The 26,069-nt window shown below is 36.2% G+C and overlaps 1 protein-coding gene across 1 annotated transcript in view; it reads left to right on the top strand.

The window, feature by feature from the left end:
• Nucleotides 1-26,069, top strand: part of LOC132114033 (alpha-1,3-mannosyl-glycoprotein 4-beta-N-acetylglucosaminyltransferase B-like) — a 141,217-nt gene that overhangs the window by 63,660 nt on the left and 51,488 nt on the right. The window contains exons 2-4 of the mRNA XM_059522149.1: nt 13,798-13,977; nt 17,425-17,568; nt 19,024-19,157. Coding sequence (XP_059378132.1) covers nt 13,798-13,977; nt 17,425-17,568; nt 19,024-19,157 — 458 coding nt within the window. The remainder of the gene's footprint in view (nt 1-13,797; nt 13,978-17,424; nt 17,569-19,023; nt 19,158-26,069) is intronic.

The raw sequence follows: 26,069 nt of genomic DNA, 5'->3' as shown, positions 1-26,069 counted from the left end.
GGACCAACACCAGCAGCTGACATGGCACCCCAGACCATCACTGACTGTGGGTACTTGACACTGGACTTCAGGTATTTTGGCATTTCCTTCTCCCCAGTCTTCCTCCAGACTCTGGCACCTTGATTTCCGAATGACATGCAAAATTTGTCCAAAAGTCCAGTGCTGCTTCTCTGTAGCCCAGGTCAGGCGCTTCTGCTGCTGTTTCTGGTTCAAAAGTGGCTTGACCTGGGGAATGCGGCACCTGTAGCCCATTTCCTGCACACCCCTGTGCACGGTGGCTCTGGATGTTTCTACTCCAGACTCAGTCCACTGCTTCCGCAGGTCCCCCAAGGTCTGGAATCGGTCCTTCTCCACAATCTTCCTCAGGGTCCGGTCACTTCTTCTCGTTGTGCAGCGTTTTTTGCCACAGTTTTTCCTTCCCACAGACTTCCCACTGAGGTGCCTTGATACAGCACTCTGGGAACAGCCTATTCGTTCAGAAATTTCTTTCTGTGTCTTACCCTCTCGCTTGAGGGTGTCAATGATGGCCTTCTGGACAGCAGTCAGGTCGGCAGTCTTACCCATGATTGCAGTTTTGAGTAATGAACCAGGCTGGGAGTTTTTAAAAGCCTCAGGAATCTTTTTCAGGTCTTTAGAGTTAATTAGTTGATTCAGATGATTAGGTTAATAGATCGTTTAGAGAACCTTTTCATGATATGCTAATTTTTTGAGACAGGAATTTTGGGTTTTCATGAGCTGTATGCCAAAATCATCAGTATTAAAACAATAAAAGACCTGAAATATTTCAGTTGGTGCGCAATGAATCTAAAATATATGAAAGTTTAATTTTTATCATTACATTATGGAAAATAATGAACTTTATCACAATATGCTAATTTTTTTAGAAGGACCTGTGTGTATATATAGTCAGAAATCTGCTGTGAAATCAATGCACGCTTGTGTTATTTTCATACAAATGACTGTGAAGGAACAGCAGAATGATGATAACATAACAGTCATTTAATACTCTTATTTTACTTTAATTTCACAGTGCCACAGTCAGAAATGTACTACTTTCTACTACTGTAATTGTTACAATGATGGTGATTGGTGATCCCATGTGTTTGGGCTCTTTGAGCTTGCATATTCATATTCAAATTTCTGATCTTGTCATGTCACAAGTGTGACAGATGAAAACATTTGTTAAAATGATGACAAGCAAGAATATAAAATAAGCGAATTGCCTAACTTTAAGTTAGTCAAGCTATTTTTATGATCCTGGAGATTTTATTTTAGCATTGTTTAAGCATGAATATAACTTACTTTATATTCATAACTGTTTGTAGATGGATCTTTCACAGTAAAGCAACTTTTAAGAAGATAACATCACCAATACTCGATGTACAAAACTCTATTCATAGATTCAAAAAATGTATTCATGCTGCATTGCATGCTGGGTGCCTTCATAGTATGCATGCACTGTAGAAACACAGTATGATGCTGTTTGTTCACAAGACATTTCTGAGAGTGCAGTTCGAGACAAGAGAAGTCCCACTGTGAAAGTAATGCAATTATTAACCTGGAATATACTGTAATTTCACACTTAAATTTTGAACAGTGCAGATATAAAAAGCTCCCCAGCTACTGAATGTTCCTCCAGTGAATCTCATCCATTTCCATCACTGTGTGTTCCACATCATTCAGCTGCTGAATTGTGATTCTACCGCAATGTATTGTTTTCATAGAAAAATCTTTATTTGAACTTTCACTTTTTCTTTAGAAGTAGCCAAATCTATTGGAAAAATCCATTGTCATTTTCCGCATTAAAATGATTGGTTAGCTAACCCTCGCACTAAACCCCGCCCCCAGTGTATGATGCGTTGATCGTATACAGTCTTGAGTGCATGCAGTGTTTGTCTCTTTCATCCTGTGATATATAACAGAATAAAACCTTACTCATGGCTTTCCTCCACACTTTTATCTTTCTCTCTCTCTCTCTTTCTGTTTATCTAATCTGCGCACATGACAAAGTGTGCTGCTCTCTTGATAAAGCAAATCCCTGTCCTGCTGTCAGAACGTCGTCTTTTGTACATCTCTTGGATTTGTACTTAGCTACGTTACTCACACACACACACACACGCACACACACACACACACACACACACACAGTATAAATCCCTTGTATCAGCAGCGGAGTCAGTACTGATCTGCTCTGTTTGAGTGTTCAAAGCTGTAAACGTGGGAGTATCTGACCTTACAGAAGTGACTTAACCCATTATCAAAGAGCGGATCCCTCTCTCACGCTTTACTAATCTGATTTCCTTCTCTCCAGTGTCTCACTCAGTGAATGTCCAAATGTGCTAAAGAGATAACAGCGGCATTACACACCATTATACCGGCCCACCTCTGAGCCTTCGAGTTCATTAAAACCATCAAAACTCGTAAGGTTCTAGAAGTTTGGCACTTTATTTATATCTGATCATTAATTGTATGTGATGGCTGATATTATAAATCTACTGTATGTTATTAATCCTATGTGTTTTTACTTCATATATTTTTTTTGATGGATTTATAGTTTAATATTGTTTCATTGATGCTTCAATCTAGAATTTGACATGCTTATGATGAAATCAATTGAACTGATAATATAAACCTCCTTTTTATGACTGATTACCGATGCAATGACTGATATTTATAATATATAATGTGTTAATATGAGCTAGATGTATAATGTCATCTTACTTAAAGCTCCAATCTAAAGTGAAATCAGAGATCAAACTGTTGCAATATAAGTGCAAAAATTACAATTTAAAATAAAAACAGCTTTATCAGTCATCGACAGAAATCAGATCTTTTATTTATTTGTATTAACAATTGGATATTTAGGATTCAGAGCATCATCTATCTCTAAATTAAAGAGTTAGTGAGAGATTATGGTAAATAATCTCCTACAGAGCTTCTAATTTCTTGAAAAAAAGTGAAGATTTACTGTATAAATGTAATTATTAACACTCATGTGTTAAAAAAAACCATTACGCCTATGGGATGAACACACTTTTCACAAAAACAAACGTGTGTGTGTGTGTGTGTGTGTGTATTTATGTGCATATATAAGGTATGTGTGTCTATACACATATATTTCTATAAGAAATAAATATATTTGAGTAAGTGGAAATGGATTTGTTGTAAAGCAAACTGATCTCGGATTACTTGTCCTGGGTAAAGTCTGACTAATGTTAACAGTAATCACCCGTCATCTGTGTGGTCAATGCTTCCCGGCAGTGCAGCCTACAGGACACACACTCAAGACCTGCCTGGTGTCTCATTCTCCTCCTGTCTGTGTGCAGAGATGACCGTAATTGAACGACTGTATAGTCCTTGGTGTGTGTGTGTGTGAGAGGCCATGAATATGTGTGGAGTAAATCTGTTATTTATCACTCAGTGGTCTGTGTGCATGTGCGAGGATGTGGGTGTATGCATATGCACGCAAATAGAAATCGAATTAAACCCCTGTAGTGCTTGTAAATGCTTAATTTTACACTTTGATATTATTCATATTCAATTTAAAGCAATTCTCCATGGTAACTTTTGAGAACAGGTGCTTTAGACGTCTCTCCACACATATGTCTACACGCGGGGCTGTGAGACGCACTGGAAGTGTTTCCTGTTGCTGATGTTTTAATAAGGCAGCTGTAGTGTTGCTTCATGAGTTTACAGCCTCATAATCAGCCTCATGAGATGAAACAATGAGCTCGGCTCGTTAAAAGTGTGTGAGAGCGATCGTGTGTGTGTGTGAAGAGCAGTTTAGACTGGATTTTAGAGTGATTTGATAGTGGCGCTTTTAGTTGTTTACTAAGCTGGATTAGAGCTGATGGCTTTTACTACTTAGCTGTGTGTGTGTGTGTGTGTGTGTGTGTGTGTGTGTGTGTGTGTTTGTGTGTGTGTGTGTGAGAGAAAGAGAGAGCTGAATCAGTGCGTAATGATGTGTAAGGGAGTGTGTTTGTGGTGCATTAGGTTGGTTATTTTCATTTGGAGGATGATAATGTGGAGATGATTGTTCTGCTGAATGTAATAGAGTATGTTATGTTATTAGATTTGTTAGATCATTGTTTGAACACTCAAGGTTATTGGATGTCTTTCACTAACCAAGTGTATGCACACATATCTGTGTACGCACATCTGTGTAATAATGTCATTATTTGTTGAGCAAATGTTTATCGTATTGCTGTTGTTGCCAGTTTTTATAAACGCCTTGACAAAATATTTCTTCCTTTTCATGTCTTTGATATTTAATCAGTTAGCAGACTCTCTCTCTATACAATATAAATGGTAACACTTCTATAATACTGTATGGTTTGTTAACATTAGTTGACTTGACTATATTAACTGACATCAACAAACAATGAAAAATACTTCTAAAGCATTTATTAATGTTAATTCTGATAGTGAAATCCAAAGTTGTATCTCTTTATATTAGTTAATGGACTTGATCTAACATGAACAAACAATGAGTTAAATAAGTAATGTTATCAAAGATTAATAAATATAACAAATGGATTGCTGATTGTTGGTTATTACATGAACTAATGAGACCTTATTCTAAACATATAAAAGCAACCAGCCACAAGAGACTTAGGGCCCTATTTTAACAATCTAAACGTAAAGTGTAAAGCGCACGTCGCAGGTGCACTCAGGGCTTGTCAAAATCCACTTTTGCTATTTTAACGATGGAAAAACGGTCAGTGACAACCCATTTTTGGAATGGGTTGTCCCTATTCTCTTAATGAGTAATGGGCGTAACGTTCAATAGACCAATCAGAGTGTCATCTCCCATTCCCTTTAAGAGCTACAGTATTTACATGGCGGAATTTGTTGGTGGAAAAACTGAACACTTCTCAAGCTTAGAAACAGATCTTCTCGTGTGCGAAGTTAAAGGGTTAGTTCACCCAATTTGCAAAATTATGTCATTAATAACTTACCTTCATGTCGTTCCAAACCCGTAAGACCTCCGTTTATCTTCAGAACACAGTTTAAGATATTTTAGATTTAGTTCGAGAGCTCTCAGTCCCTCCATTGAAGCTGTGTGTACGGTATACTGTCCATGTCCAGAAAGGTAAGAAAAACATCTTCAAAGTAGTCCATGTGGCATCAGAGAGTCAGTTAGAATATTTTGAAGCATCGAAAATACATTTTGGTCCAAAAATAACAAAAACGACGACTTTATTCAGCATTGTCTTCTCTTCCGTGTCTGTTGTAAGACAGTTCAAAACAAAGATGTTTGTCATATCCGGTTTGTGAACGAATCATTCGATGTAACCGGATCTTGAACCAGTTCACCAAATCGAACTGAATCATTTTAAACGGTTCGCGTCTCCAATACGCATTAATCCACAAATGACTTAAACTGTTAACTTGTTTAATGTGGCTGACACTCCCTCTGAGTTCAAACAAACCAATATCCCGGAGTAATTCATTTACTCAAACAGTACACTGACTGAACTGCTGTGAAGAGAGAACTGAAGATGAACACCGAGCCGAGCCAGATAATGACTCGTTCTCGAGTCAAGAACCGTTTCTGTCAGACGAGTCCGATTCGAGAACCGAGGAGCTGATGATACTGCGCATGTGTGATTCAGCGTGAAGCAGACCGACACACAGAGCGTCTGAACCGAACTGATTCTTTCGGTGATTGATTCTGAACTGATTCTGTGCTAATGTTATGAGCCCAGGTAAACCGAAGGCTTCAAGGGCAATCATCGCCAATGACGCCATTACGTCGAGCGCAAAAGAACCGGTGAACCATTTTCTTCAACCGGTTTATTGAATCGAACTGTCCGAAAGAACTACTGGTGATCCAAAAACCGATGCAACCGGTTCTTGACTCGTGAACGAGTCATTATCTGGCTCGGCTCGGTGTTCATCTTCAGTTCTCTCTTCACAGCAGTTCAGTCAGTGTACTGTTTGAGTAAATGAATTACTCCGGGATATTGGTTAGTTTTAACTCAGAGGGAGTGTCAGCCACATTAAAAAAGTAAGCAGCTTAAGTCATTTGTGGATTAATGCGTATTGGAGACGCAAACAGTTTAAAACGATTCAGTTCGATTTGGTGAACTGGTTCAAAAAGATCCGGTTACATCGAATGATTCGTTCACGAACCGGATATGACAAACATCTTTGTTTTGAACTCTCTCTCACAACAGACACGGAAGAGAAGACAATGATGAATAAAGTCGTCGTTTTTGTTATTTTTGGACCAAAATGTTTTTTCGATGCTTCAAAATATTCTAACCGAGCCTCTGAAGTCACATGGACTACTTTGATGATGTTTTTCTTACCTTTCTGGACATGGACAGTAGACCGTACACACAGCTTCAATGGAGGGACTGAGAGCTCTCGAACTAAATCTAAAATAGCTTAAACAGTGTTCAGAAGATAAATGAAGGTCTTACGGGTTTGGAACGACATGAAGGTAAGTTATTAATGACATAATTTTCATTTTTGGGTGAACAAACCCTTTAAAGCACGTGAGGAGATCATCTTCGGGACAAGCAGGAGTCGACCGAGGTGAAGAAGGCGTGGGATGAAGTAGAATTTCATTCATCATTATAAGTAGTAATAGGCTGAATTGCAAATAGGTAGCCTAATTCTAATACACGCAATGACTATCCATCACTACATTTGTATATTTATGCAGCCTACACAATAATATTCTTTTACACTGTAATCCTTTTGTTTTTAATATTTGGCATGTTTGTGTGATGCACATCCCTGTGTGTAATAAGCAAAGTCAACGTGCACTATGGACCCGCAGAGAGGCGCATTTTCTACCAACGCGCTCTTTAAATAACAAAACAATATTGCGCCATTGACCTCAGACCAGGTTTGAGTTGGTCTATGGCGCAGTCTATTTTCAGCTCCTTAAAATAGCAATGCGCCTGAACACACCTCTTTTTCAGACCAGCATGCCCATGGGCGCACAAATGAGTGCAAAATGCATTTGCTAATTAAATGAGGTGGCGCTGGATGGGAAAATGCGAACTAGCAAACACACTTGCACTGCGCCTTGCGTCGCATTGCGCCGTGTGTATGATAGGGCCCTTAGTGTTAAAGTGATTTTTACTGCAGTTAAGGGGTTTATAGACCCTCCGCTTTAACATGCTTGAGTAGTTTATGACTGATTTATTATATGCTGTTAGTGCTGTGATCACTTATCACGGTCTCATCATGATATAACGACGTCACACTATGTTTCTTGCTGTCAGATCAATCTGTTGTCTCATTATATAATGTATTCCTGAAGAATACCCACTGCTACATGACTGAATATAATACTAAATATCATATTCATTACAACAGCCAATGTCATATTGCATTTTAAGCCTGATCGCTTGGATTTATTTCCTGTTTATTTCAAGACAATTTGCCAATTTTTATTTCTGTGTTTGACCACCTCAAGATACAAAAGAGTAGCTTACCATGCTGAAAAAAATCAGACATACTGTATGTGTGTGTATGTGTATGTGACTGTGACTTGTGATATGATCATATTCACACACACACACAGACACACACACACACACACACACACACACGTGTATCATCTACTGTACTCATCTATGCAGAGGGTACTGTAACTGCACTCATTTGCATCTGACTCACCCGGTGCTTGTTTTCCTCCTGCATTTAAACCACAGTGACCTTATAAAGTGATACAGCAGCAGCACACAGATAAAGAAATCATGTTTTATTCAGTTTCTCCTTACACATCCGATTCATAAGATTAGTCAGAGCCCCCCCCCCCTCTCTGGTCTGTCTGTCATGTAGTGTCTGATTTCATGAAGCACACAGTGAAAACGTGCATAAGAAAGGCCGAACAGAAATGTTTTTTTTATATTTTAAAAACTCCAGCTGCTCTCACTTGACTGTTGTGATGTAAAAATAATGGCAGTGGCATCTTCAATGTGCTGTTTTGTTATGCCATGTTGTTATTGCCACAGTTGCATTTATCTCTCTCACGTGTCCAATTCTTACTATTAACTACAACTTTTGCCCCAATAACTCTTATTTGCTGCGTATTACTATGTAACTGTTAAGTTTAGGTATGGGGTAGATGTAGAATATGGTCATGCAGAATAAGGCATAAATATGTTTTTTATAAGTACAGATAAACACAGATGTGCTAGTAATATGCTTATTAATTAGCAACTAGTTAAAAGTGTTCCCTAATCTAAAGTGTTTCAATCACAAGAATTAACATCACAGCAACACTGATGGACTGATGCCTGAAGAACAGCTTCATGTAAAAAAAAAATCTATTTTGCCAAAATGCACAGTAAATGAGCGAGAAAAAAGAGGCAGAATTGTGGAAGTTACTGCATCTGCTGGACCCTGCCATCCAGTTATATCAACCACTCGTAATCCAGGGACAGCGTAAGAAAATACTTTAATAATCTAGGAGAAAATAACAGAAGTCAATGCAAATCCACACAAAAATGTATGTAAATGAGAACAGACGATGAAGAAAGAAAACTCCGAGTGAAAACACACTGGGAAAATAATCAGGGAGAACAGAAACAGGTGTGTGGGACTAATTAACCGATGAGAAATTAGGCAGATGGGAATAGAGTAAACACAGAAAAATGAAACCAAAACCGACTATAATCTTGACAGTCATTACAACAGTTCCTCTGTCTGATGTCCTCGTTCAGGTGACGTCTGAACAGGTGTTGCTTTCAAAACAAACCTTCATGCAAAATGAAAGTACCTGTGAATTTCTATCATTTACAGTCAGATCAGGATCAGTATATAACCATGTATGTAAATGTACTACCATAAATGTAAATTTTGCACAAGGAAGACATCCATCAAATGCACAAAACAACATGTGTTGTCATTGCACATGAGGAAGCCAGCTATACACCATATGCTTAAGTTTGTTTGAAGCGCATAACATAAAGCATTCTCATTTTAAGAATAACTTTTGTCATGCACTTTCCCTGCAGCAGCTCACTTTGTGTTCTCTGCTGTTTCCTAGAAATGGGTTGTCCATTATTCACTACTGTAAAATAACATGACTGGTGATGTTTTCCAATGCAAGGCGCACAGACGTAGTTACCCGATCATAAAATGTGTTGTTGTTTATTTCCATTATTGATTTTTATCAGTTAGTTGTTGCAGCCCTAGTCAAAAATGGTTCAAAACTTGGTTTCTCCAGTTGAGTGCGTAGACCAGATTAAAGCTGTTTGTGGTGGACTCGGCCCTGAGTCCCTGGGGAAATGTCATTGGCTCTGGACCTGAGGTGACCCGTTGTGCCTGGATGACCGATCCACTGACACTCAACCGCTGCAGCAGTGATTCAACAAGCCAAGGGCTTTCTGTTTTCACCATTTACTCCCTTATTCTTTTTATGGACCTGTTAAAGATGCTGGTCATTCACATACAGAGTCAGAATTTCCTTATTTTCTGTATAAAGATAGATCATTTATAGGACTAGAGTGCCAGTGCAAGAGGATTGTGTTTAATACGTCATTGTTCCTCTCAAACAAATGGAATGATCTGGTTTCAGGATCTGTATGGATTTTGCCCATAATGAAAAAGCCAGGCAGGAATCCAAGCCACTTTACGAAATGAAAGCAAAGAGAGAAGGCCAAATGAAAGACAAAAATATACTCGATAAGATGGAAAGGGAGAGCGTCAAGGGGATTTCTGACAGCTTCTGAGATACTGCTCAACATGATACTGTCTAGACTACATTTAAACGCACACACACACACGCACACACACACTTGCAACACTATACATACAGTAACCAAGCCCTAATCCTAACAGAAAACCTAATGAGTCTTAACATAAAAAATAGAAACATTATGTTTTTTATAAATGAGGACATCCCCAAAAGGAGATTTTGTCACATTTAGCTCATGTCTGGGTAAAAATGTTTCTCCAAAATAGGGTTAATCAGACACATACACACACCCCTTTTTAAATCTTCACTATATATCTCTAATCGCTATTATTTCTCATAAATAATATGTAAAATACTGTCAAAGGTTTAGGGCCGTAAAGATGTTTTTACAAATCTTTCTATAATGTCTATTATTCTCATCAAGGATACATTTTTTGATCAAAAATACAGTTCTATTGTGAAATATTATTGCAATTGAAAATAAATGATTTTAAAATGTAATTTATTACATCATTACTCCAGTCTTCAGTGTCACATGATCTTCAGAAATCATTCTGATATTCTGATATGATTATTATCAGTGTTACCTGATCAAGTACACCTCAGAAGATGTAGAAATCTTGTTTCTTCTTCAGTTTCTTGCATGGTGCTAATGCATGTTTTTCTTTTAGATGCGTTTCAGAAATTTTCAAGCCAATACAATTAAATGAGCTCAAGATATTAAGATAATTATAATGATCTAAATGAGATAATTAAGCATGTGGGAGGTGAAGAGCAGTTTTAATTAGAAGACATTTCAGACCAGTGGAATTATCACAGTTGGAGTATTTTGTAAAGCCTTTTAAATGTTCGGCCATCATTGCTCAGGGATTTCTGTTTTTTCAGTTATGAATTTCAGGATGGTTTATTTTTGACCTGTTAAAGACTCAAGCAGAAGAGAGTGCTGAAATCTGTGAAGTAATTCATTAAGACACTTAAGAGCTTTAGTGAATTACAGGCAACATTTTCTTTCACGCTTTCATGTCGAGCCCTTTTATTTTCCTCTCTTCTGATATAAACCAGAACATTTTCATGAAAGAAGTTAAGAAAATGATGTTAGAGTGAATCAGGGGCATCTCCAGAGTCTGATGGACGTGTGAGTTTTGACCTCCGTTCGTCTGGAAACACACACACATTTAAATCAGCAGGTCGTCTCACTCCGCCAGGTGTCATGATGGCCATGATTATGCTGTTAAATCATCTTGACGATTAAACCAAGGAGAAGCACCCTCACATTTTCACATTTCTCAACTGTATTTGTTCGCCCTTTTCAGCATCAGTGTGACAGCAAAGCTTGGCAAGATGTCACGGCTGTCTAAAGACTTCTCTTTTAATAAGATGAACGCTGCCAAATGCACTGCAGTAGGGACAAACACACACACTGTTGTGTGTCCAATTTACACAGAGACATGCTGAGCATGATCAAAGTCATTTTAAAAGCATGTGTGAGTACACTTGTGGCCTTCTTCAGACACGCTAATGCAGTTATTCCCAGATGAGTACATGTGTTTGAAGAAAAGGAACATTAAAGAGAGTGTAGCCTGTTTCAAAATATTATGTTTTTTTTATTGTTTTTTTATGCGTTTTATGTTTTGTGTTTGTTGTGTTTTTGTCTGATTTTGCTTTTTTGATTGTTTTGTCTGGTGCGTATTTTTTTGTGTGTGGTTTGTTTTTGTTGTGTTTTTGTCAGATTTTGCTTTTCTTTCTTATTTATTTTGTGTAAATGTTCTTTTATTGTCAATTTTATGTTTTGTTTTATTTTATTTATTTATTTTTGTTGTGTTTTTGTCAGATTTTGCTTTTCTTTCTTATTTATTTTGTGTAAATGTTCTTTTATTGTCAATTTTATGTTTTGTTTTATTTTATTCATTTATTTTTTTGTGTTTTTGTCTGATTTTGCTTTTCTTTCTTATTTATTTTGTGTAAATGTTCTTTTATTGTCAATTTTATGTTTTGTTTTATTTTATTTATTTATTTTTGTTGTGTTTTTGTCTGATTTTGCTTTGCTTTTTTGTTTATTTTGTGTAAATGTTCTTTTATTGTCAATTTTATGTTTTGTTTTATTTTATTTATTTATTTTTGTTGTGTTTTTGTCTGATTTTGCTTTTCTTTCTTATTTATTTTGTGTAAATGTTCTTTTATTGTCAATTTTATGTTTTGTTTTATTTTTATTTATTTATTTTTGTTGTGTTTTTGTCTGATTTTGCTTTGCTTTTTTGTTTGTTTGTTTTGTGTCTGTCTTTGATCTTACAAAAGGCATAATTTTCTGCAGTATATTTGATCCTTTACTCTGTCTGTTCCAATCCATCTGCACTCTGTTCGTCTATAATAATAATAGATACACTGTACGTTCTGTAATACATGTGTTTTAGTGTATATATTCACACACTCTTGATGTGAGTGTGTATCTGACTCTGTCTGTATGAGAGGTCTCCAACACTCAGCAGTAATCGAGTGTAGGGATCATAGAGAAGATGTCATCAGTACATCAGTAGATCATCTCACTCTACATGGTATTAAATGTACCTCTCCTCCCCAATCTGAAGTGTGGATTGCACTTGTGTGGAGCAGTGTAATTTCAGATTACACAAGGGCTTTGGCATTACGAGGAGTGTGTGTGTGTGTGGGTTGTGCGCTGATAGTGGGCATTTCTCCGAGAAAAAGCCTGTCTGCTCAGGATTATCCCGCAAAGCATAAATCCTCATGATTCTTTCGTTTCTAGAGTGTGTTTAGAGAAAAGAAAGAAAAGAAACGAGCTTAGTCAGGTGAGGAAATTATAAATCTTATATACAGCAGTAGTGTCTACACTTCACAGGTGAAGTGTGTTATTTTATGGATGAAATAAATACTTTCTCCTATCTCAGCTTAATACACAGAGACAACTGTAAGTAAGGAAGGCATAGCCTGATTCCCAGGGTATAAACACTGTGACTCGGTAGATTGAAAATATACAGATTGAAAATAAATATTAAATTGAATAGAAATGTATTAATTACTTAAATGAATGCACTCTTTAGATAATGCTTTAATAAATTAATGTATCAGTATAATAATCATAATATCCAGAGAATAAGTTTTAGTATTAGTATTATTATAGAATAGTATTACAACAACAAGAACAAAAAAACACCAGGATTGTTTGAGACATCTTGATCATCCACAGGTTCTTGTGCTGAAAAACATTTAAGCATTACATTGGTAACACTTTACAATAAGGTTGCATTTGTTAACTATATTTGATGTATTAACTAACAATGAGCAATGCATTTGTTACAGTGTTCATTATTCTGTTAATGTTAGTAATAAAAATACAGCTGTTCATTGTTGGTCAGGTCCATCAAATAGATACCACTTTTCATTTTAATAATGTGTTATCAAATGTTGCAATCAACATTAACTAAGATTAATGGAGTATATTTTCCTTGTTAGTTCATGTTAACTAATGTAATGGGAAAGTGTTACCATTACGTTTTTATAGATAAGGTGTGTCAACAAGAAGCATTATTTCCTTAAATGCTTTAAATAGTTTGTGCACTTTGACCTTTGAGCTGTATTTGAGGGATGAAAGAACAGATGTGTATTACTGTCTCTATCTCTTGACCTCTGGGGTCCAGAACATTATGGCAGGTTATGACCCGAGACATGGAGAAAACAGACAACCTCACTAAAACACTTGTTTAAATGTCATGAATGACTGGCTGGTTACACAACACCACTTCTATTCTCTCCCCGTCTAAGAAAACCATTGTTTAAATGTAAACGAGTGCAGTTTCAGCCCTTTAAAGGGCACAGAGAACAAGAAACGGAGACTCAAAATATCCTCTCATTTTTTAGACTTGTCATGTCTTATTAAGGTCTGAAAAACAACCCCATTAAATATAGGCCTCGGAGGAACATGCTCATATACTGTGTTAAATTACTGGCCTTTATTTATTGATGCATAACCTAGCAGTTCTTGTGACTGGATAATTGAATGCTGTTAGAATTCATTGTGATGCAAGACGTTGTTGAGAAAAAGCAAAAGTTGCAGCTTTTGTTTAGAAGTGTGGCACTTAAAACCACAAATTGTGTTGTTCTCTCTCTTCTGTTTGTAGGTAATGTCGTAGACATTTACCAGCGAGAATTTCTGGCCCTGAAAGACCGTCTGCACTCCGCTGAGCAAGAGAACCTCAAACGCTCCAAAGAGCTGAACCTGGTGCTGGACGAGATCAAGCGAGCCATCGCTGAGAAGCAAGCGCTGCGGGACATCAACCGCACCTGGAGCAGTCTGTCAGGTCAGACTAAACCACACCACAACATCCCCAACAACAGAGGACCATTTTTACAGTATATCAACCAATCACTGGCCTTTGATTTTAGGGCTAGAAATAAAGAAGTAGTTGACTCAACAATGTTTACTCACATCATTCCATTCACATCAGTTTGACTTATTGTTATTTTCTGTTGAACGTAAAGTATGTGTTTTAAAGAATATTTAAACTGTTTTATCCATGAAATGAAAGTCATTGTGGTCCAATAATATTTTGCACAAAAAAAAAAAAATCACAATGTTTCTAATTCCAGAGTACAATATAGTATAATTGTTCTAATAAACACAAATTAATCTATAAAAAAAATCTGTCTGCCATGTAATGGAAGCAAATATTGCATAGCTTCAAAAGAACACACAACGTGAACAAAACGGTGTGTTAGAAAAATACTAATATTTGAAACGTCTTTATCTAAAACCATCGCTTACAGCCAACTCTCAAACGTTTGACACAAACGACATCGTGAAGCATGTGTGAGAAGTAGATTTAACTGATATATTTTGTGGTTTCCATGCCAAAAATTGCTTTCATTTATTTAGGAACTTTCTTCATTTGGGGCCGCTCTTGAGTCTATGGCAGCCCATAGAAACGCTTGCTGGAAAGTTGTGAAATTTGGCACACTGATAGTAGTAGTAGCCCTTTACTGTCACTAGGCACAAGTACCAGCGAAATTAGCCATCAACCTGTCCATACATGCACAAACATACGTACAATACAAGGGGGTAGACGGGACAGGAAGAGAGGGAATTGAGGAAGAAATACAGCATAACATTTGGGAAGTGAGGAGAAAAAAACAACACCCAGACTATGCTCCTTTTGGGAGTACAGTATGGGAACAGGAAAAACACCTCAGCACAAAAGCACATAATCAATACACCATAAACATAAGCTATTTTTAATTGTTTGAATAACCTACTTTTTCAGACTCAAGCTAGACGGTTTGTCTGCTTCTCACCAAAATTGGCTCAGATCTCCTTCAGACCACGCCAGCAAAAAGTTATGGAGTTCAATTTGGTTTATCAAACCGTTCTCGAAATATGTAAACATATGTGCATCTGAGGCTCAATCTCCGCAATGGTTTGGATATAATGAGATCAATCTTGGTGTCAAACAGGGGATATGAAAAATTCATATTTTTTATTTAACTTCTGAATGGTTTGGCCAAAAATCACAAAATTGGGTGCATCATGCCGAGTTGAATGATACCCAATTTTCCCATGTCAACCATTTTGAATTTTGTAGTAAAATGCTATATTTTACGAACGCATTAAAATTTCGGTACAAAACTTGGTATACATATCCGACACAATGCCCTGATGGTACTCAAAAAGATCGGTGGCAGCACCACCTTGTGGCCAAAAGTTATAAAGAAATGTAAAAAATTGCTAATAACTTTTGCTCACATGATCCTATTGTAATGAGATGTTGATAGATTCCTTGGATCATGCCGAGAACATCGATTCCAGTTTTGCCATAATTGACTGAACTTCCTGTCCGCCATTTTGATTTATGTTGAAAACCGACTTTTTTGAACTCCTCCTAGACTGTCAGTCCGATTTTCACCAAATTAGACTCAGATCATCTTCAGACCATGCTGGCAGAAAGTTACGGATTTCATGTTGATATACACATGGTTCTCGTTTATCAACTAATTTGCTGGAAAGCAAAGGGCTGTATCCCTGCAACGCTTTGACATATTTACATCAAACTCTGTGTGTGCCATTGTCACCTCAAACTGACCACGCCACATCAATTTGGTAACACTGCCACCTATTGGTCAAAAGTGATAATTCCTTAACGCTATTTCTAGTGGTTGCATTTATGGTTTTTCAGCCATTTCAACTAAAATCATTCTAAAACAGCTTTGATTACCCATTGTTTCAGTTGGTCTGATGCAACATGCCATGATTAGCTTCTCATTTTGCCTCTGCTGTGCTTGGCTCCGTAATTGCTGCTTGCAGCTGTATTTCAGCTTGTTTTTAGTCGTTTTCTGTTCTGTTATAGAGGATCACATCATGCCCAGCTGTCAGCTGTGTTTTAAAAATGTTTTTTCTTTTTACTTATGACATTTCTTTTCATGAGGAATAGCATTAAGCTGCTACTTCTATTAGCTAGACAGTATAAATGTAAATATGGGGGAAATAAGCCTTTAAAGACAAATTCTGACATATGCTAGTAATATTTAATAAACTCAAAGCTCTTTTTTATTATCATTTCTTTGTCTTCTGCTGTCTTTTCTTTCTTTGCTTCCTGTTAACTAATTTTAAGGCTCAGAATTTTAAAGACAATAATAATTTAAAATTCAGTAATACCCAAAAACAATCAAACAAATGTTTATATCTATCCTTTGATTTTATTTCTTTATTACTATTTATGTTTTTTGTTGTTTACATTTTTTGTATCCTGGCTGTATTTGTAAATCTATTAAATCATTTTTTTAATGACGTTTGGCCAGAAGCCATAATTAAAGACGTTAAAAATATTAGTTTTTGTCTTACACACAACTATAATTCTGCTTCAGAAGACATTGATACATTTTTTTTCTCTTAAAACTGGTAATATGTTTAAAATTCGGTTACATAAAGACGGATACGTTGAATCCAAAAAAAAAAGACTGAATACACCTTGGCTGACTGCTAGCTGTTCAGACTAGTTCTTAAGACTTTCTTAACATTAAGAAAGAGGCTAAGTTTATGCAACTGGCCTTAGAAGAAAGAAAGTCATATACATGTGGGATTAGATTAGATTAGATTACGTTCAACTTTATTGTCATTGCACATGTAAGGTACAAGGCAACGAAATGCAGTTAGCATCTAACCAGAAGTGCAATTAGCAGTAAGTACAGAATATACAAGGTCTACAATATGTACAATAACTATACGGATAAGTATTATGAACATAATTTACAGATTTTAAATACTATTAGCATGATATACAGATAGGTGTACTATGAACATACTATACAGGTGGATTATGTAAAAGTGTATATACACTATAGGCAGAACTATGAACATATGAACATAATTACACTATTGCAATGGACAGTACAGTGCATAGAAAATATTTCAGTGTGCAAATGGATTACTCAGTAAGTCAGTAGTGCAGGTAATAACAAGTTACTGTTTTTTTGCTTGTTGTAAATAAATAAAGAAATCAGTCAGATGTAGTGTTGAAGAGGGGGAGGAGTCTGTGTGTGTGGTGTGGGGGGTGTTGAAGGGTGTGAGAGGGCATGAGGGCGAGTAAATGACCAGAGAATTTTCTTTTTGGATGGAGACTTCCTTAAAGTATACGACTGGTTCATATGTGTGCTACTCCAGTAGTGACAAAGGCTGATCCAAGAGCATGTGCAAAGAGTTTAAATCAGCTGACTGTTATAGTCACATGTGTTTGTGTGCTTGTCATCACATTCAGATGAGACCAAGCTGAAGTTGTGGAACGTGACCAGCAGTAAGAATGTCCTTCAGCTGCCCAGCATCTTCCACCATCTGCCTCACCTGCTGGCCAAAGAGACCAGCCTCCAGCCGGCCGTGCACATCGGCCAGGGCCGCACCGGAGGTCAGTGCGAGAAAACAACCCTGTGATGAGTTCACATTCTCCTCCAGATTCTGTGTAACATATGGGTTCAGTGCCTCTAGTGTCCTGCAGCTGTCAGATGAGTCAATGCAGTATTGTTGTATCTCTGTATTCAGCGTCTCTGAGGCAAGTGTTTCTGAATGTGCAACTAACATGATGCTTGTTTATGACTAACGCTGACCACAAAGAAAAGTCCTGCAAACACTTTACAAATACTTTTGTGTTTGTTGCTTTATATCAGCTTTTATAGGTCTGTGAGCTCGTATTTAAGTTGAATCCGTTGATCAAAATGTAGCACATGGTAGACAGTGATGTTAGGACCATATTTAGAGTTCATCTATTACTTTAACAGTTTATGCTGCTAAATTAGTACTAGTTAAAAGTAGAATAAATAGACACTGAAAATTTCAAGATGAAACACCTATAGTATTATATTTTTAACATTGAATATTTTATAAATTAGATATTAGTGCCTTTTTCAGCAAGGACAATTTAAACTGGTCAAAAATGAGATATAAATTTCAAATACATGCTTTCTATTCATCAAAGAATCCTGAAAAAAATATATATTAACATTTTCAGCAGTGATAATAATCAGAAATGCTTCTTGAGCATGAGTTATGATTTCTGAAGCATCATGTGACACTGAAGACTGAAGTAATGATGCTGAAATTCAGCTTTAATCACAGCAATAAATTAAATTGAACTTTATATTCAAATGAAAAAAATTAAATAATAATAATTGCAGTCATATTTTACCATATTTTTGCAAAAGTAAATGCTGATGATAGTGAGCATGAGACTTCTTTCAGACCTCAACCTTTTTTAACATTATTGTACGCTGTGTGATTCCTCAGGCGTCTATTATCTGTCTTGCATGATGATGTCATCATCCTGTAATACCCAATTCTAGTGACACTCTTATGTGCATTTATGTCCCTTTTGCGTGATTATAGAGACCTGGAAGAGCAGTTTGAAAAATATGCCCTCATAAAAGTAAAAAATGCAGCTATAAAAAAGTTAATTTCATTGTCTGGGTCTTTGCGATCCTCTTACCTCATATCCGCCAAACTCTTATTATATCATCCCGCTCAGAATGTATGGTGTCTCTGTCTCTGTCTGACTCAGCACTGTTCTCCATCTCCTGTCCCGGCTCTCTGTCCAGCTGTGACCGGGTCTCTGGCCCGTCTGAGTGGACCGTTCTCTGGGGTGCTGTCCAACACAGCCTCAGCCCCCAGTGGGGAGGAGACGCTCACTGTCCCGCAGGCTAAGAGGGGAGCTGCTCTCCATCCAGCTTTCATTAGGATTGAGCGCTTAGAAATGCAAATGCACGATCAGACAGGACTCTGCAGGCTGAAGTGTGTGTGTGTGTGTGTGTGTGTCTGTCAGAAGTTAATGCTCACGGGGCTGATCAGTGACCGTCTCTCTGTCTCTCAGTGTCGATAGTGTTGGGGGTGCCCAGTGTGAAGAGAGAGGTGCACTCCTATCTGACGGACACGCTGAGCTCACTGATGTCAGAACTGAGTCCGGCCGAGAAGGAGGACTGTGTGATTGTCGTCTTCATCGCCGAGGTAAGATCATAACAACTAGAATATGGAGAATGGAATCTTTTTAAATAAGGATGTAGCATTTTTCTTTGAGACCCAGTGTGTGATGTGTAATCATACGTGGGTTAGTCACATCTAATTTTCTCGTGACTTTACCTGCTTTCTCTATTATGTATATATATATATGTATATATATACAAACAGTTCTTTGCAAAAGTCTTAGGCCACTAGTATTTTCACCAACAAGAAATGGTTTTAAGTCAGTTATTTCTATAGTGTCACACTTCTCCTGGATTGAGTCTGTCTCAGTTTGTTCTGTTTCTTCATGTTATTCCAGACAGACTGATGATGATCAGATCAGATCTCTGTGTGGAGCACTGGCGGCTGTCAGACTCCTTGTGCAAATAAAAATATCACTGGATTATTACAATTAATGGCAAATATAATGTTTGGAAATGTAAACTGATATTTACTACTGAAACACTACAGCAAAACATAGAAATAACTGACTTAAAACCATTTTTTGTTGGTGAAAATACCAAATACCATAGTCATGACCTTTGACTGTTGCTCGACCAGAAAGTCCCAAACAAAGTGAAACGTAAATCTAAAAGTTTGTCTAAAATGTAAGTTACTCAATATTAACTTCTTGTTTGTTGAATTGTGGTATAAATCAATGTCACACTTGCATTTGTGATGTTTTTCCAAATACTGCATAGCAATGATTACCATGCTGATATTTGGGAACAACAGTCCTCTTGTTTGTCTGGAATTGCTTAAATAAAAACATACATCGTCTGATGTAAAAGTTCCTCAACTATCTTCAGTGAAATTAGGTATGTTTTGTTACTACTGTAGCTTGTTACTTAGCTAAAGACTTTTCTAAACTAGTGGTTTTGCTGTAGTTTATCTAGGAGTTGTCTGTAACGTTTAGTTTGCAGGTCTGTTTCCCCAATGATTATAATGTTGGCTGTAGCTGCTAGCAGCACTGACCCGTGATAACACATCACTGCCCTGCTGTTCATTCATTAGTGTCTCTACACAGCCCAATTAACACAAGTAGTGTCCCAAATGACCGACTATACACTGTGCACTTATACTACGCACTGTGTAGTGTGTACTCTACTGTCTAGTGTATGGATCTGATAGCCCATCTCTTATGGTATAGTAAAGCAAGTGGGCATATTTCAACACAGCTAATGAAAACACAGCAATATCCACATCCTGTACTCTGTTGAGTATGTTTGAGCTGTAATGGTTTGTTAATAGTGAGAATTGGACCTTAAAATAAATTGTGACAGAACTTGACCATTAATAAAGCTTGTTCTGTAACTGAGTTATGTTAATAGTATAAATGTACGTTACTTCTTGTTTTCACATTTCTTTGCTTACCACACACCTGCATCCATTTAAATGTAGTTTGCATATACACTTTAGATGCATGCCAGTCAGTTTCACTGATATGCAGCATGGTTCGGCTTTCAGGATGTGTTGATCAAGTCAGACCGCAGCGAAGGATGTGCTTTGATGATGGCTCACAGGAAATCCTTACTGTTCATTTGATTGCAAGAAACTAGTGGTGTTGTTAAAGGCAGGCTTTACTATTAATATTAATTAGGGATGGTACGATTCACTCAACTCACAATTCGATTCGATTCATGATTTTGATTTCACGATTCGGTTCGATTCATGATTTTTATTAACAAAATGAGATTTAAGACAAATTATAAAATTAAATGTGGCCTTTTATTTTTGCTTGGACAAAATCTTGCACATTTCTTTGTGAAATTGAAATATAAAACTACAATAATATACTGATACAGCACTTGCATGTTATTGCTCTTTTGTTGGTTTTGGTTGCTTGTCTTCATTTGTAAATCACTTTGGATAAAAGCGTCTGCTAAATAACAAAATGTACATATAATGTAAATGTGTATAACAAAACTACATTTTAAAACAAGGCCAAATTAGAGGCAACCACTGCATTTTAATCATGTTCCAAACAAAGATGCTGCATACATGTAACATGTAATGAGCAGTTTTGTGAAACTATACATAAAACAAAATCTGCATGAAACAAAAACAGCAGACGAGCTGATCGAGATGCAGATTCACTCTCAAAGCGTTTCCTTGGTTTCCGCTGTAAACAAAGCAGCGCTGCACTTATGAACTTTAATATGCTTTATACAAAAGCAGGATAAAAAAAATACCATCTAAACTTTTCTAAAGACAGTAAGTTCCCCTCAAACATACAATAATATAAACTCCTACCCCTAATTGAATCGCAATTGTTTAGCATTTCAACAAATTTTAATCATCACATATTTTAATCGATTTTCAACTGGCTGGTTAATCGTTATATTCCTAATATTAATATTATAACTCTTAATATTGTTCATGTAGCAAATTAACTCAAAAGGGAAATGTATATAAATAATTACTAATAACGATGATTAATTACAATTATTTATAGCAGCTGCCAGTAGTAACTGTAGCAGAATTAATATTACCATCAACTAAACTTTTCATCCAGCGAACATTCAGTGTAATTTCAAATCAACTCTAAGAAATTTTCGTGGCCATAGAAAATACCTTTCTTGCAGTACTAATACATTAGAGCTGAGGTCCCCAACAACCGGGTCACGACCCAATACTGGAAAGTGTTGCTACCGTTTATTGTTATTTATTGTTTATTGTTTACTGTTATTTTTTTGTGCGTTAATGATTGCTTCTAATTATTCTGTATTTTCGTTTGTCTTAGGCTAATTAATAAATTAATGATTGTTCTGAGATTAAACGGATAGCAGTTGATTACCAGACCAGATTAATTTGCCAATTCAAGTTCCAAGTTCAAGCAATTTTAAACCACAAGAAGAAGCGAAAGAGAACTCTGTCACGTCTCCTTGCGTTTTAGATACATACACATAAAATTGTCAAAAATCCCTTCCTTGGAATTCTCATACTCTGTGCTAGAGGTCTTCACGGGTCCAAAAATTTGTGCCCGAACGCCAAAAGAGATCCGTAATGTACTACCCAGACCCGTCTATTATTTGAAAGCTGGACCCGAAGACACAGACCCGACTGGAACCGTTCACATATTCCACCTTAAATTGCTATTGCAAGTCAATAAACCTGTTGCAAAATTACAACTTTTTTTCTTACTTTTTTTTTATTATTTTTATTTTTTTATTATACATAAGGTAAACACATAACACAACAACAGAACACAAAAACAACAATAAAACAGCAGTAATAATAACAATGAAAAAAAAAAATAATAATAATAATAGTAATATGTAGAAGTATTAAGTAAGTGATGTTGATATTGATAAAAACAATAATAACAACAATAATAATAACAACATTTATATCAATAATAATAGCAACAGTAATAACAGTAATAATAGTAATACTAAATATGGCGATGATGATAATATTTTGTATTGAAAGTACAATTGCAATAGTTATATAAATAATAATATAATAACAACAACAATAGTAATAATAATAATAAAAACAATAGTAATAATAAATAATAATAAAACAAATATATATATATATATATATATATATACATAATAGTAATGCTAAAGATGGCGATTATAACACTTTGCGTTGATGGCGACAGTGATATCAATAATGATTATTGTAGTAATAATAATAATAATAATAATAATAATAATAATAATAATAATAATTAAGTCAATAAACCTGTTGCAAAATTACAACTTTTTTTCTTTTTATTTTTTCTTTTTATTTTTTTATTATACATAAGGTAAACACATAACACAACAACAGAACACAAAAACAACAATAAAACAGCAGTAATAATAACAATGAAAAAAATTTTTGATGGCGACAGTGATATCAATAATGATTATTGTAGTAATAATGATAATAATAATAATAATAATAATAATAATAATAATAATAATAATAATAATAATTAAGTCAATAAACCTGTTGCAAAATTACAACTTTTTTTCTTACTTTTTATTTTTTATTTTTATTTTTTTATTATACATAAGGTAAACACATAACACAACAACAGAACACAAAAACAACAATAAAACAGCAGTAATAATAACAATGAAAAAAAAAATTGATGGCGACAGTGATATCAATAATGATTATTGTAGTAATAATGATAATAATAATAATAATGATAATAATAATAACAATAATAACAATACACACACGTGTGACACACACCCACCACATACCACACCTCTCCTAGTTTCTGTGTCAGTGTGCAAAAAAAAATATATATATATTTTTTTTCTTTTTCCTTTTTTCTTTTCCCCTTTTTTTTTTCTTTCTTTCTTTTTTTTCTTTTTTTTCTTCCTGCCCTTTTCTTTCCCTTTCTTCTCATTCACTGTACAGTAACTATTTGTATGTATGCCTAAACTAAGGTGGTGCATTAAAAGAAGGTGAAGTGCATTAAAATCAGCATTTGGTGCATTAAAATCATGTGTGGTATGTGTTAAATGTTGACTTGATTTGGTTATATTTTTATATTTTATATATTTATATCATTATTATCATCATCATTTCATTTATCCATTTATTTATTCATTTATATAGGGAAGTCGTGGCCTGGTGGTTAGAGAACCGGACTCCCAATCGAAGGGTTGTGGGTTTGAGTCCCGGGCTGGCAGGAATTGTGGGTGGGGGGGAGTGCATGTACAGTTCTCTCTCCACCCTCAATACCATGACTTAGGTGTCCTTGAGCAAGGCACCGAACCCCCAACTGCTCCCCGGGCGCCGCAGCATAAATGGCTGCCCACTGCTCCGGGTGTGTGCTCACAGTGTGTGTGTGTGTGTGTTCACTGCTCTGTGTGTGTGCACTTCGGATGGGTTAAATGCAGAGCACAAATTCTGAGTATGGGTCACCATACTTGGCCGAATGTCACTTCACTTTATTTTATTTTAATCATTTAATATATACGTTATACCATTACCGTCCTTATATCAAGCAAATTATCACCACATCGCCATCATTCCATCACTGTTAAATGTTTCTATGATATTGAAAATATTAATAACCATAATGTCAATAATAATTATAATAATGAAAATACTCTAATATTAAATATTAATAATAAATATTACTAAAATCTTGTATAAATGTATAATAATAAATGAATACATAATTAATCGGGATGAGTGTGTCAGATTTGTAATAGTTGGATGAGGTCTGATCTGGAGTGTTGAGGTTCCGATATACAGTTGTAATGAGGTGTAAAATATTCTAGGGAGATGTAGTCTATGAGCAGATTTTTCCAGTGTGTTATGTGAATAGTGCTTCGGGATTTCCAGTTCAGGAAGATAGTTTTCTTGGCGATGGCTAAGGCTACAAGGAGCATCCTTTTGTTTGTTATTTCCTGATTGAGAGTTGATAGATCACCTAGTAGACAGAGTAACGGGGATAATGGGATGCGGCAGCCCAGGAGGCGGGACAGGGATTCAGTGACGTCTTTCCAAAAGTGTTTAATGGGTGGGCAGTGCCATGTGGCATGGATATATGTGTCCGGACAGTTTTGTGAGCAGTGTGAGCAAATTCCTGATGTGAATCCCATTTTTGCCAGCCTTTCCCCAGTGTAGTGTGTTCTATGAAGAGTCTTATACTGTATGAGCTGAAGGTTGGCGTTTTTAGTCATGGAAAAAATATTTTTACAAATTTTAGTCCAGAAGTCGGTATCAGGAGCAATCGAAAGGTCTTCTTTCCATTTGATTGTTGGTAAAGTTATGGTATTATTTGAATTAGCTAAAATTTTGTATATTTTGGAAAGTAATTTTTTCGGGGAGGATATATTAATTAAATCTGCTAATGCGGTAGGAAGGTGAATGTTGATAGTTCTGTTGTTGATTTTGGATAATACAGCTGATTTGAGTTGCAGATAATTCAAGAATTGATTGCTCCCGATACCGTACTCCTGGACTAAGTAAGAAAATGAAACAAAGTTGTTAGACTGAAAAATTTGCTTTAAATGTGAGATGCCCTTTTGTGCCCATTTATGGAAATTTAGTGTTTTTTTGTTGCTTGTGAAATCAGGGTTATTCCAGAGTGGGGTGAGTTCAGATGGGGCCTGATTGGAGTTTGTGATGTGATGATATTTTCACCAGGCTGTCAGAGCAGAGGCTATTGTCAATGATTTGAAACATGGGTGGTGTTTAATGGACTGACTAAGAAATGGGATGTCTGATATGTGCAATTTTTCGCAGATTGATTGTTCTATGTCTAGCCATGTAGCCATGTCTGACTGAGTGGGGTGAGTCCATTTATATATGTATTGAAGTTGGTTTGCTAGTGAGTAATGGTAAAAATGCGGTGCTTCTAATCCTCCTAAGGATTTGGGTTTTTGTAAAGTGCTTAATTTTATCCGGGGTGGATTATTTTTCCAGTAGAATCGGGTAATGATGGAGTCTAAAGATTTGAACCAATTGAGAGAAGGTTGGGTTGGGATCATTGAGAAAAAATGGTTTATTTTTGGAAGTATTGTCATTTTGATTATAGCTATTCTGCCCTGGATGGAGAGTGGTAAGTTGTGCCAGCGGTGAAGGTCGTCTTCTAATGTTTTCAGTAGAGGAGTGAAGTTGAGTCCAGTCAGCTCTGACAGCCTGGAGGAAACCTTAACGCCTAAATACTTTTTTTCTTACTTAATTTAAGTAGCGGTAGTCTTTCTTCCTCGTACCTGACTGCCTGTGATGCATTACAATCCTCCGACAAGAAAGTTATTCATGTTATTCCGCTCGTTATTCCAAGTCCAAGCTGAATACTAATTGCCACTGCCACTAATTGTTTCAGCTTCAAAAGTCCACTTGATGTCACGGTGACGGATGACAAATGCAGCTGTGCACATATACATTCTGACTCGAGTTAACTCGCATAATAACTTTGACTGTTTGCCCTGTTGAACTATAATAACGTTCGCT

The sequence above is a fragment of the Carassius carassius genome, chromosome 33 (assembly GCF_963082965.1).
Source record: "Carassius carassius chromosome 33, fCarCar2.1, whole genome shotgun sequence".
Classification (NCBI taxonomy): Eukaryota; Metazoa; Chordata; class Actinopteri; order Cypriniformes; family Cyprinidae; genus Carassius; species Carassius carassius.
This window is presented reverse-complemented; position numbering and strand designations above follow the sequence as displayed.